This window comes from Lutjanus erythropterus, chromosome 9 (assembly GCF_056507025.1).
Source record: "Lutjanus erythropterus isolate fLutEry1 chromosome 9, fLutEry1.hap2, whole genome shotgun sequence".
Classification (NCBI taxonomy): Eukaryota; Metazoa; Chordata; class Actinopteri; order Lutjaniformes; family Lutjanidae; genus Lutjanus; species Lutjanus erythropterus.
This window is the reverse complement of record NC_139325.1, coordinates 29233892-29247882: the sequence shown is the minus strand read 5'-3', so window position 1 is coordinate 29247882 and position 13991 is coordinate 29233892. Positions and strand designations below refer to the sequence as shown.

The following is a 13991-nucleotide window of genomic DNA, read 5'->3' as shown; positions in this document are numbered from 1 at the left end:
CATTTAAATCGGTTCTAAATTATTCACTTTTTAAAAGCCCATTTTCCTCAACTAAAATGTAAAATATTCCTTCTGCCATGCTACTCATTAACAGCAGGGGGCACTCTTGTGCTTGAACTCACAAATTCAGGTCTAAAAAGAGGAAACTCTGATATAAAATAATAATAGAAAAACCCTGTGCACTACATTCACATAGTCCCTGAAGAGAGCAGCTTTGCTCTGAAACACGTCAGTAACATACAGCTTCCTGAGTGTGACTTTAAGGCTTTTAGTGTTAACTTTTTAAAAAAAAAAAAAGTTTGATGAGTGCCAGTGCAGCTTTGTGGTCCTATTACGCAGGGCTCAGGAAGATGTTGAAGACCACAGCAAAGATCACGAAGACTATGTAGCCCACTATACACAGCCAGAAACGTGGGTCTTTGAGGAGCTTCTTGTTGTAGGCGCTGAAGAAGACGTAGCCGACGGTCATCCCAGCCACAACTCCTCCAAAATGAGCCACGAAGGAAACCTAGGATGAAGGTGAGAGAAATCAGGGGCCCATATTCGTAAAGCTTTCTAGCACAAAGAGTTACTCTTAGTGGCAAAATTTTAATACAGTTAATATTTATGAATTTTTCTAATTCTCCTTAAAGTCAAGATTAGACCCTGATAAAGTTATTCACAAAGGCCTAAATAGAGCTCTTAAAGTGAAGAACTGTTGGGAAGAGGGAGGAGGACTTTAAAGAGGTTTAAGAGTTTCTTAATCAGAGGAGAAAATGGCAGAAAGACAGAGATAGGTGAAATGTTCTCCAAACGCTGAATGACGGTGATTAATGAAATGCTACCGATCAGATTTGTGTGCTCAAATCTATTAACACAATAACACAAAAGAGAAAAGTGATCACAATACTAAGATATTTGGAAACTAGAAAAATGCAGCACTTTGTAGGCTGCTTTTTTTCTTTTTTACTCCTGTAGGTGCCTTTTTTTTACTATTTATTCAACAGAGACATAAAATGGTATTCATGGGTCTTAACAGAGAAGAAAAAAGAAACTTTTTCAGACTAAGTTCTCTCTGAGATGTGAATTTGGTTCCAGGTTTCAGAGTTGAGCCTGTAGGCCTAACTACCCTCGAGTATTGTCATTCGACCTCTCTGAAATGTGGTGAACACCCAAAAAAACTTGCAGGACCGGTTTAACCGCTAATACAAATTAAGAGGAAGGAAAAAGAGGGGAGATAATGAAGTGGGGGAGGGAAGCAGGTTTTTAGAGTCTGCAGCAATCAGTTGGAAAGACAAACAAGAGAAGACTGTACGCTTGAAGTTTTACTCCTCAAAATGGGTTATGTGGAAGGTGTTTTTGCGTTCAGTCTTTGCCCGTTCATATGTGCCTATACAGACCGGTATGTATCTGCATGAAAAATCAAGTCCCAACAAGAGCTGCTGATCTTGTCTGTAGCCACAAGCAAATTAGATCCATGACCAAACACTGTCAGCTTGGGGGAGGTTAGCTGGATTAGCTGGATCCCTCTTTAAGCTCCAAAAAGGTTTAGCAGGACCCTTTGTTTGTTTTTTAGTCGTCTGCTGTACAGGAGAATAAAAATCATACCTTCATACCAGCCTCATGTTGGATAAACCTCCTGTAGAAGGCAAACCCAAAATCTGTTCCGACTGAAAAAAGAAAACAAAACGGTATTAAATCTGACATATTTAAAGAATGATCACAACACGTAGAAAAATAACACAATAGGTGGCAAACACACAGTAGAACTTACCAAATATCACTATGGCCACGATACGAAACACTCCAAGGAGAGGAATCATCTCTCGGAAATTCTGTGAATTCAAACAGTCACCAGCTGTAAAGAACAATATAGTGTATAAAACAAAAATGAGCCTAAAAAACCCAATGAGCGCCTGCTTTACAAAGATTTTAGGAAAATATATTAAAAAACAAAGATGCTAAGGGACTGAATGTGTGCTCAGTGGTTCAGTATCATATAAATGTTGCCTTAAAAACATTGCTCCAAACCATCAATATGACATTTATTTAGAAAATGTGAGTGTGATCTGGTACTGTACGCACACCAGAGATGGAGGTAAGTCACAATGGTGACAATCAAGCAAGTTGCAAGTTAAGTCATGAAAATCTGATGATCCTCCACAGTTTTCATATGAAAATCAGTTAAAAAACAGCCGTCATGAAAAGTTGAGTTTTACTCTAAACACTAACACTGTTGAGTTTGAATCTCTGTGATAAAACAGAACTGATGAAGCGTTCCTTTACGTGTTGAGAAAATTCTCTTACTTCTCAAACAGAATAAACTTCACATTTCCTGTCACAAAGGGCTGTTTCCTCAGGACAGAGACGCTACAAACGTGTGATGATCTTACAGACTATGATGCACAGCTGAAGATAAAACTATCCACCAGCTTTTCCAAGAGAAAGGCTGTAGCAGTTAAATACTGGCTAAAACAGCAGCATATGACGGAGTTACCCTCAACAGCTGGCTGTGACAAAATGCACGTAAAGCATCCATGAATTAAAGACGGCCGAAGAATCCATCTGACACCACCAAGTGTGTGAGAGCCTTTTTTTATAGCTTTGCTTTTCAATTTTGAGTGATCTCTTGACTTTATTAGCAATGATTATTAATCTAACATGACAGTGTGCACAGTGTCAGCTCTGAAAACATCAAATAACTTGCTTGAAGGAATTTCATTAGTGTGTTCTAAAAGGTTTTGTAAAATATCACTTCAGTCAGACAGCGACAGATCAAGGGCAGTGAACACAGCATTGCGTCCTCACAGCTGCAGCGAAGTTTAAGCTGTTGTGCAGTTTACATAACATTCATTATAATGCAGATTAACATAAATAATGTTCTTTTGCCTCAATAATTCTAAAAGAATACAGTAAAGCAGTCAGGATGACAACCCTCATTTCTCATTGTTGCATTTAGCATTGCTTGAAATATGACAAGTGCGCATTGACTGTAGCTGCAGTTTTACCTTTAAGTGTGCTTCTGTTCCTGGAATAGAAAATGTCCCATTTTCGGAAAAAACATTAAACCCTATGGTGTGTAACCCTCTACCTGCTGGTCTACTGCCTCCAAGGTTTGCACAAGTGGTGCACTAGAAATCGCTCAGTGTTGTTTTTAAAATGAATCGTTAACTTCTCTTGATAACCAGAAAAATGCGAAAATTTAATAAGAGAAAAGTAAAGTCTTTTCTAGTCATCTGTCCTGAGTCTAAGTCAAGTCTCAAGTCATGAATGCCAAGTCAAAGTCAACTCAAGTCCTCTGCCAACATTAGTCAGGCAATTCTCAAGTCCTCAAATTTGAAACTTGAGGCAAACTCACACATAAACAACAAAGTAAACACTTGAGACGGAAATGTTCACACAAACTCTTCCTACATGTAAACTTACCACCACTGCATTCATGAAATAGCCTCCAATTAGGGCATAAACACCCCCAGAAGCTCCCACCAGAGCGCTGAGAGGATCAAAGATGGAGCTGCACAAAGAACCTGAGGAGAAACACAAATTATCTGTTTTATTATCAGCAGCATTTCTAAGAGACGGGACACAAACACAAACCGGAAAAACCAACTTCAAGATGAGTTCATGTTAGATATCTGAGTGTAGAGCATTCATAAACACTGATGAAACAGTCCTAGGGTTGGAGTCTGAAACCTACTTTTAATCTCCTCAAGCGCCGTCTTTCAGAGGATGTAGTGTGCTCATGTTTTTAAGATAGTGAAGATACTGAAACAAGAAGACCTAAAACATCTATTGGTAGCAACCAAAGTCATGCTACTTTGTTGGGAAGTGGGTAAATAATGCTATAAAATAAAAACTGGCATGGACATTTTCAAAGGGGTCCCAGGTTACCCAAGAATCTCCCTTTTACAGACATGCCAAGTTTATGTTAATCCCATGCAGCTGGGGACAAAAAACATGCAGTCTAAATAAGTCTAAATTCTATTTCAATATTTGTGCATACTGGGGTCCCTAAACAGTATTGGAATTGAATAAATTGATTATGACTGGACAGCTAAGACGTTCGTGTGAATTCAGTGAGCCCAGCTGTACTGATGTGTAATGATGCCATTTCTTTGTGGCCTTTGACCTATTGTAACTTCTGGGATAATCACATCCTCATGAATCTTCACAACCACAAACTAGAGGCCTGGGACGTTCAGAGGACGTAAGAGGGTTTCTGAACAGTTCCTAGATCAGAAGTGCTCACCATCCACTCACTGAAAAATAAAAATTCTTACAGAATTCTGCGAATGTCAAAAGTTTTGATAACGAATTACAGCAAGGTCAAGGTCTTGGTATCTTAATATCCTACTTTGGAGGGATTCTGACCATAGTTTTCAGTTCTCGACTAGTCAACAATGGTTATATATTGCACCAAATCTGTGCTTAAACTTATGAGACATGATATAGCATCAAATATTTACACACTCCACACTTTAAACATTTAAATAGACACATTTATTACAGCAGTTGAGTAATAAAAGTCAATGCCAGAGCCAGCTGTGCCACATTTACTGTATCTGGGGAAAACAGGTGACGCTCACCTGCCAGGACGCCTGCCAGGTAAACCATTCCCACTTCAAATCCTTTGTGGACCAGTTCCAGCGGGATTCCCAGTATCAGCTGCATCACCAGATTTCCCACGATGTGCTCCACACTGGGGAGACGGACATGGGAATAGAAATGTAACAATATGAAAAACTCAATTTCATGATTATAGTGACTGAAGTAATCATGGCTGTCATTATTAGCACAGTATTATTAAAATGTGCTTTAAAGTACTGATAGACACACAGACATCATTTCACCAAGTTTTGAATTATTTGAAAAGACATCATATCATATCATGACACTGTTAATCGTTCATCTCTACTTGGGAAATAAGTGGAATATGCTTAATTTAAAACTTAAAATGTCATGCCAATTTACATGTGGGTGGATACAATAACAGAATAATAACAGAAAATCATGTGGCTTTGCAGTGAATATACTGCGTTTATTCCATTTGATGTGTAATTTAAAAACAGAGTAGGGGTTATAAAGGATAAGACTGGTATTTTCCCATGAAAAGACCAAAAAACACCAACGCAACAACACTTCCCCACCCTTTCTGTGGCACTTGGCCCCAAGCCCGTTGTCCCACTGCAGATATAAATCTGTAAAAACACATCCCAAATACAGAATTTTATTTAAAAAACTCAGTACTCGATTGAACTCAAACAGGAGTAAATTGTGTTTTTGCTTGAGACTATTTTCTGCTGACAATTAAAACACATTTGATCTACTGGTGAGGATTTCTGTCAGCAGGAAAGTGTATATGGGATTGACCTGAGATAAACTTCAGCGCCTGTGGTCATCGTGATAAAAGCGCGTCACCCCGTGCAACAATGCGGCTTATTTATGTGTTTTTAATAGTTCTTGGAAAACAATGAGCCACAGTGCAAGTGACGAAGCTATTCCCAGCTCCACAGGACGAGAGATTCATTGTAGGTTTTCAGTCTTTTCGTGGTATTTGTCCACAGTAAGAAAAATACAGAATGTCACCAGTCTTATCCTTTAAACAAATATCCTCTTTTCTGCTTAGCGTCGGTGGATGACTTTGCTAATCTACAGTAGTTTTCCTATGTGCTTTCTCTGTGTAGTCATGATTTTGGGGTTTTCCTGTGTTCCTGTGGCTTATGTACACATGCTCATGAGACTGTGTGTTTGCCACATCACATGACTTTCCAGTGTTTTGACAGATGTGCCAACAATGCAGGAAATGACTGCCTGGGGCTTCATGTACTTCTATACAAAATAAGACCATGGCAGATTTCTTTTAGAGCCTGCAGTGCTCAGCTTCATATGACTCGCCTTTGTAACTGTAACTGTGGTGCATCCGTCAAAAGAAACACAGACACAAAGAAAAGCGGCAAAGGGGGAAGTTTCAACATCATGACGACATACTGTACACCAAACAGGATCATTGAAATAAGTAAAGAGGTGCAGCAGTTACAACCTGTAGTCTCAAAAGTGACCACAGGATTGAATCCACAACATCAGAAAACCCCAAAGATTAAGAGTTTCACCAAACTGATATTTACTGCAGGGCCACGATACTGTGCTGCAAAGTGTCTGTGGGAATGTATCCGCTGACTCAGGCTTTCGTCATGTAATTAAAGGTGTAGTTGAGATTATTTTAAGTGGAGTTGTATGAGGTACTTATCCATAGTCAGTGTATTGCCTACAGTAGACGGCAGCTGGCACGCCTCCGGTTAGGAGACACAGCAGGAGTTTTGGTATAGGAAGCTCAGCAATAACAGACAGAGCAGATTAAAATAATTCTTTAGCTTTCTTTCTTCTTCGAGTTAGTTGGTTCGCTGTCTGCACTGTGGCTTCTCTGCTGACTTCATCTCATGCGTGTGTGGAGCAGCTGCACTGACAGGGTGAGGCTGCAGCATGATGGGAGCTTTGCAAACTAAGCTAAGCAGTTATACTACAGCTTTGGTTTCAGCTCATTTGTAACCTACAGTGTACACAACAGCGAGGAGGGAGAGTTGATAAAATGACACGCTTCGGTTTTAAAAAGTCAGAGTTGCGGGTCTACCACTGCCTCGATCAGTTAGTTTGTTGTGACTTCCTTGAATCCGAACTAACTCTAACACACTGAAGTCACACACAACAAATCAAACAAACTAACGGATCAAAGCAGTGGTAGATCTTCAGGGTTTTGTCAGTAAAATTACTGATTTTGTCAAAGGAGTCAGGTTAGTTTAGAGAGAGTAACATTTGGCTTATATAAATAAAATATTCTAAACATAGCATATATTTAAACTGGTTTTTTTTTAAGAAGGCTAAGAATGTTTTGCTGCTGATCCTGTCTACAGTAATGCATTGCTTAGCTTCCTACATCAGCACTGCTTCTGCAGCCTGGTAGCTTGGCGACCACCTCTACTGTAGGTCAGACACTGACCATGAATAAGTCATACAACCCCACTTCACGAAATCTGACCTGTCCCTGTAAGGTATCTAAATGTCCTGCAGATGCTTACCCAGCGTGGACAAACATGTAGGAGATAAAGCGCCATGCTTCCTCCCTGCGCTCAGGCTTGTATGTGAGGGGGCTCTTCCAGATGCCTTCATCCAAGGTCACCCACTGCTTCTGAGGTTTCCACACAGCGTAGTAGATAAACACTGCCAGCTGAGGACCGACAGAGGGCGGACACAAAAGTTAGACTCCATGTAAGAGATTAAAAACCATGAAAGAATTTTATTTTCACAAAACACTGTAGAAACTGCCTGCCCAGGTTAAAAGCAGCACAGGGGTGGGGTAGAAGCTAAACCTCAGACAGCTGAGAAAATAAAGCTGGGAAGAATGAATCAGATATGATGATGAAGTAAATTTTACCGAGCCCACTGCATCCCCCAGTGTGATCACACACTGGAGCCCAGACATCTAAATGCCCACATCTGTGGGACTATAAAGCAAGACGAAAGAACACAGCAGCTCAGTCAATCTTCTCTGGGTAAACAAAGTGGCTCCTGCTGCAAATAACAAAGTATTCACAGACATTCAAATACTGTGACACTGGATATCTGTGAGCTACAAAGAGTGAGCTGTTCATGCCCAAGTCTGAATGGGCAGTGTGCAAAACAATCAGAGATAAGAGTGTAAAGCAGCAGCCTTCGACCAGAAACATGGGACCAACTGGCAAACTGACCTCAACAGCAATTTTGTGCAGATTTCAAAATAATTTAAAATGTTTTAAGCATATAGGATCATCTAAACCTATCTAAAAGAAAATTACAAAACATGGGTAACACATTACTCTCTGACATTTATGAGCAAAATAATATTAACATTAAAAGGACAACTCCATCTGGATTTTTCAAATGGAAACTCGGTTTATATGTGGCAGTGTCATCATGTAGAAACCTACAACAGGTCACATGTGAAAATGTTTTTAGAGGGAATTTTAATGCTAAAATATGTGCGCATCAACCAAAATTTAACTGTCTATATTTGTATACATAACGAACATTCCTGGGACACAGGTCCTTGTTTTGGAAGTCACAAGCATTTCTTCAGTCCAAAGTCACTTTAGAATGTACCAAAACTATTTCCTGTCTCCTGGACAGAAAGAAGTCCAACATGAAACTGCTCACAACAAGGTCTGTGGATTACCTTGAGTAACCAGGTCATGATTTTTGGAAAGAGGCACTACTACTCACATTATTCAAATGTATTTTTTTGGTGCTTTTAGCACCACAGGACTTGTGCCACTTTGTCCCACTATACTGGAGAGAAAGGAGACATCTCCATGGTCCATTTCTCCGAAACTCAGCAGCTCACACCATAAACATCTGATAGATAAAAAGCACCACAGGCCAAGGGAAAAATATGTATTTTTGATTTAACATACCATAACTTTGTAATCTTTGGGCGCTGGGGAGGGTAAGTCAAAAGTGATTGAGTCATTGACACATTATATCAAAAAGCCTGACCATTTCTGCAGACAAGTCTCATGGCTTCTGGACAAAACCAAACTTTCTACAGTTTGTTTAACATGTGGGAAATTTTAAATGCATTCCTGTTGGCATTAGCTTAAAGTCGTAATAAAGGATACACATAAATAACTCCGTATACTTCCTAGTAAGCCATAGTTTTAGCGAAAAATGACGCCAAAACATTCCTCCTCTTGCTATTTCAATAAACCGCCCACTGAACCTCCACACATTCACATTCCACCGGGTGTGTTTATTTACCTGAAACTAAATGTCAAAAGACACGGTGGCTTTCTGTGTACACATGAAGGAGAGGCTTTTATGAATCTCACCGGTAAGGATCAACTGTGCCAGCTGCTCGAACTTTAAGCTACTACCCATGAAAACTACTGTTTTCATTGACACCATGCCTGCTGCCTGCTGGAGAGGAGGATGAATCAGGACATTCAGAAGAGACGGCGCAGATGCCAAAAAAGACAGAAAGAAAGAAACTAACGCTGTTTATGTCATGATTTTGAGTTATTCCACCCTGTCCTCTATAACGTCACCTCAACATCTGCTCCACTAAATATAATTACAGCAAATCTATACAGTAATTAAGACCACAGCAGCATATAAGTCAAATGTAGGCTGCATGTATAATTAGATCCCAGAATCCATACTGACCGTCCCACTGGTCATACAATATGTGTGCTGCGTACTTTCAGTGCAGAAGTTACCTCTGCAATACTGATGAGGATGATGAAGATGGGCGGCGGGCAGCAGTTGGCCCGCTCCAGATACTTGCTGCGGGCGTCTTCGGGAAGCATCCATTTGGAGACTGAATGCTGGAACTTTTCACAACATCCCATCTTCCTGTTCCCATCAGGCTGGTCTGCCGCCCCCCTGAACCGTGTCCCATCCCGGTCCACAGGAAACGGCTCCTGCTGCTCAAGGTCGATGTCCCCCATCACCGCTCCTGTCCTGCACAGCAGATAATTATTCCAACTTAAGAGTGGTGATATATATATACCTTAAGATTATACATTTGTCTCTCAGCAGAGGTTTTCTATACTGTGGTAGCTATCACTTTTTTTTGGTCAGTGTGGGCAATGTTGCATATTATGGCAATATGAGATTTTTCTATTATTTTTTAAAATGGATTTTATTTGCTGGAGTAGCCAGAAACAGACAGATAAGTGTTTCTGCTATTCTGCCCTCCCCATTTATATCAACAATGGTATTAAATATTAGAAACTAACCATAAAGTTCAGTCAATATCAGAACAATTTCAACAAAAACTGCATTTATTTTTATTTATTATACCCTTAACGATGGCAGGATTTATTGCAGGGTTGTTCTATAAACTGCTGTAATTTTAAGCATGTGCACAAAACAAACTGGCAACTACTGTGATATAAAATTACATACACTGTGCCAGCAGATTTTTTTAAATCTATATTGCTCACCACTGCTTCAACACATCAGTTACTTCTCTCATGATTTAAGGCACCTAGAAGACAGGAGAAGTCAAACACCATAGGTTTATAAATATGCTGTCACAGGCTATTCCTGACATATAAACACACTGACAATTAGGATTGTAATTAACAGTTATTTTCATTATTGATTAATCTACCAATTACATTTGACATTTAAGGGAAAATTAACCACTTTTCATGTGGCTGTCCAGTCAGTGTTGATCAAAAATGTTGTCAGTCAAAGCAATAAATTCCTCAGTGCACACTATACTGACCAAGAAAGCTGAGTTCTCCTCCTGCTTGCAGAGCTGTGCAGCAGTGCCTACATGTACCAAGATGCATTGCACACAAGCTTCTGATGCCCATACCCATGCTGTCATGTATCACCACCCTAGCCTATAGCTATTACTCTGTTGTCCAAAACATGGCATTAGTTGATAAAAGTACTCAGTGTAGCACAACTCCTGGCTACTCAAAGGCAGAGACTAGAAATCCAACCTGACATGATCTGTAGTTCTTCCTGAACACCAATTACATCATCATGACATCACTGGATTCAGGAAGAACAACATATTTTACAGCAACAGAACACAATATATATATATATATCCATCTAGCAGCACGAAGGGATCTATTGTTTCAATTGACTATGTTTACAATCCACACTGATTTTCATCCACAAGAAAAGTGCCAGATTTTTCCTTTAATTGATTCATTGTTTGGTCGATATCAGAAACTACAAAAAAAAAAAGCCAATTTTAATTCCTATATCCCGTTGTCTGACCAATAATCCAAGATATTTGGTTTACTATCATGCCTGACAAAGAGTAGCCTCATATTCTCACATCTGAGAAGCTGAAAACAGCAAAAGTTTAGCATTCATGCTTATAAATTAATAAAACCATACCAGTCCATTATGAAAATAGCTGCCAGTTTACTTTTTTGTTGAACAATAACTGCAATAACCGACTAATCACTGCAGCTCTAATAAAAGATGTCTGTACATGTATTTTTAAAAACATGTATAATTCTTTACAATTATTAGAGTCCAAGAGAAATACAATGTTCTGTTCAAGTGAAATTACAAAATAAACATTGAATTTAACTTTACTCTTGGAAAGAAGAACATGTTTTTAATGACATATACTGCAAAAAGGTTTAAAGGTCTGATTAATTGAAATTGACAATTACTTTTGTCAGTTTAGCTGACTGAAAACTTCACTACAAATTAGAGCCCGACTAATTTTATCAGCTATATTGTTCATCAGTATCGTGTGTATGTTGTACAATATGTGCTGATATGAAGTTTTTTTTTCCACAGAACATAACAAATATTTTCTCTGTTTAAAAGCAGTATTTTATGTTATTCTATCGCTTTTCTTACTTCAAGTTTTATGCATATATAGTTAACCCTATCTATGTTGTGTTATTTATCATTAATAATGTGAAAGTTTACAGTGAAATATTGATATCGCATTTTTAGTCACTCCTTATATCAGTATAAGGAGCCCAAAAATCCAGTATCTGTCAGGCTCTTGTACAAATGACTCCTTAAATGTCCAGTTTACAGTTAATTTTGTTTTGCCACCATTCACACTCTTAAACATATGTATGTAAGTGTGAGTAAATGCACTTCTTTCGTAAGATCTTGCTCAAATACAACTGACAGGAAAACAAAGTACGAGCAGAAGTTTCATACAAACTAATCTGAACACGAAATAGTATTACATCCACTTCCAACACTTGGGCTGACTGTTTTTTTAATAATAATAATCCACTGAAATGACATAATCTGGCAGAGAGTACAAGTACAGTAGCATTTTACAGTGAGCAACATTGAGTTACAGCAATCTGATAATTAGTGTTTCCTGTTTACTGGGCGTTGCTGTAGACTAAACACTGATTTTTTTTGTTATTGTTGATGATCCCAAACTTAGAAAAAAAAAATATAAAATTACTTTAAGACTCGTCTCCATTATAAAGTTTCTCCTATTTTGTTTTAACGTTTAATAAATTAAGCTTGGCCTACTCACCTAAACCTTCAACAGGAAGAGTGCAGATGGCTCCCAGCGCTCCCAATCACATAAATATTGATCGGACTAAACTAATTCAAACAGCTCGATGAGCCGCGCTGCAGAGTGCACAAGTTCACACACTGTAGCAGAGGTCAAAACACTGAACAAGAGCGTTTTTAAGACCATTCCTCTCCCATGTTTTCAGTTTCACGCAACCCGCCGAGTCTCTTCTTCCACTCGTCCCGTCCCGTCGGAGAAACAACAACAAAAAAAAACCCTCTTGGAGATAATTATAGCCCTTTCATGCCTTTTTCCTGCAACAAGCTTCCTTCCTGCGCACAAACAAACCGCTGGTGTCCCCCCTTCCTCTCTTCCACGGAGCTGCAGGACAGTTTTACAGAAGCAATGTTTGTCTGCAGACACACGTCAACAACAGCACTACCTGTTCCCCCGAGCCACACCTGGGATCCGTGACGTCACCGACACGGTAGGTCCTCCTCATCCCGCAGACCCACATACGCGCAGGCCGGGGGAAAAAAGGGGGCAATAAAAGCGTCCGTGTTTGCACCAGAGTGTCATATATTCAAACAGATTACACAGTGTTTAATTCAGTGAAGTGCACTGAGGCCAAAGTCCCACTTTAATATGTATGAATGTTGCATTAGCTCACATTCACCACCAGGCGGCACTAGAGTCCACAATTAAAAACAATGAAATAGCTTCAAATGTTGACATTACAGGATGATAGAAAAATATATACTGTACATTATTTTGCAGTCCTATAAATATTTCTAAACTAAATGATTACCACTGGATCACATCTTTTTCTTCTCACAAAGTGTTATAATTAAAATTTGCTGTAATATTAATAATAATTTTATGCAGTCAATGTGTTGTTTTTAACACATTTTTCAGTGGGTTTTAGAGAATCAATAATTACTATTATTAATCCTGAAGGAAAGTGTTGTGCCTAAATAACAATAGAGATAAGATAAGTAAAAGTTACAACAAAGAAAAAGAGGAAAGTATTGGAAATGAGACTGAACATAATAAAAGTAACATCGCACATGATAGCAAATGCAATAATATACATGATAATAATAATGGAAAATAAAAAGTACTATTGCACATCATAGTAAACATAATGTTGTATGATTTTAAACATAATATTGTACATGATACATGATCATAATAATGAAAAGTAATATGGCACATGATGTTGAAAAAGTGATACTGCAGCAGTAAAGTCATGCTGCACAGAATATTGGTATTATTATCAGTGTCTGATGTTTCAGCTTTCCTTTCTAAAGAGGAGGAAAGATATTTCCATTTTTCTCATATTATTTTACTCCTTACCTTATATAATCTATGTATCCTTATTTTTACTATTATTATTAAGTGGGTTTTGTTCCCCATTCTATTTTACATCAATTATAGCGTTGTTTCCCAGTCTGTCTTGTTTCTGTGAAGCACTTGGTGCATGTCATTTCTCTGTTGTAAAGCACCCTGGACTTCATTTGTTGTATTAAAGGTACTGCACAAATACAGTTTATTATTGTTATTATAAACCAGCAGCTGTAACAATGAACCTGGTCCAGAATTCCTTTCAGAAAAAAACAACACTTTCCTCAAAACAGTTCTTACCCACACCATTACTGTATGCATCCTCTATGACCCTGGAGATGCAACTAACGGTTATCACCATACATTAATGTGTGTGTGTGTGTGTGTGTGTGTGTGTGTGTGTGTGTGTGTGTAAAAGGTCAGAAAACTGAAAAAAAATGCCCATTGCAGTCTTCTAAAGCAACACTTATCATTTCAGTTACTGTTAGTCAAAAAGAATAAGTCCAAAACAAAAAGACAGAAAGAAAAACTTAAAATTTGTCAAAATAGGAAAAAGGAGATAATACTTAGTGGAAAGTCAAGGTTTGGCATTTTAGTAAAAAAAAAAAATGACCAAAACAATTAATTAAAAATAGTACAACCCCAATTCAACGAAGTTGGGACTGTC

The 13991-nt window shown here is 38.5% G+C and overlaps 1 protein-coding gene across 1 annotated transcript; it reads right to left on the bottom strand.

Moving 5' to 3' along the window:
• Positions 1 to 289: 289 nt before the first annotated feature.
• rhbdl2 (rhomboid, veinlet-like 2 (Drosophila)) lies at positions 290 to 12427 on the bottom strand. Its single transcript, XM_084725735.1, has 8 exons — positions 11999 to 12427; positions 9225 to 9468; positions 7053 to 7201; positions 4566 to 4678; positions 3406 to 3506; positions 1754 to 1814; positions 1588 to 1649; positions 290 to 508 (listed from the first exon to the last, which is right to left on the bottom strand). Exons 2-8 carry the CDS (start codon positions 9453 to 9455, stop codon positions 332 to 334), a joined length of 894 nt encoding a protein of 297 aa, XP_084581861.1. The 5' UTR covers positions 9456 to 9468; positions 11999 to 12427; the 3' UTR covers positions 290 to 331.
• Between the last annotated feature and the right edge of the window lie 1564 nt (positions 12428 to 13991).

Excerpts from the sequence above, each read along its gene's own strand:
- rhbdl2 (XM_084725735.1), bottom strand. The coding sequence starts at position 9,455 with ATGGGGGACATCGACCTTGAGCAGCAGGAGCCGTTTCCTGTGGACCGG. Across the intron at positions 7,202-9,224 it reads TCCTCATCAGTATTGCAGAG|CTGGCAGTGTTTATCTACTA; the intron begins GTAACTTCTGCA and ends GTCGGTCCTCAG. Across the intron at positions 1,815-3,405 it reads ATTTCATGAATGCAGTGGTG|AATTTCCGAGAGATGATTCC; the intron begins GTAAGTTTACAT and ends TTGAATTCACAG.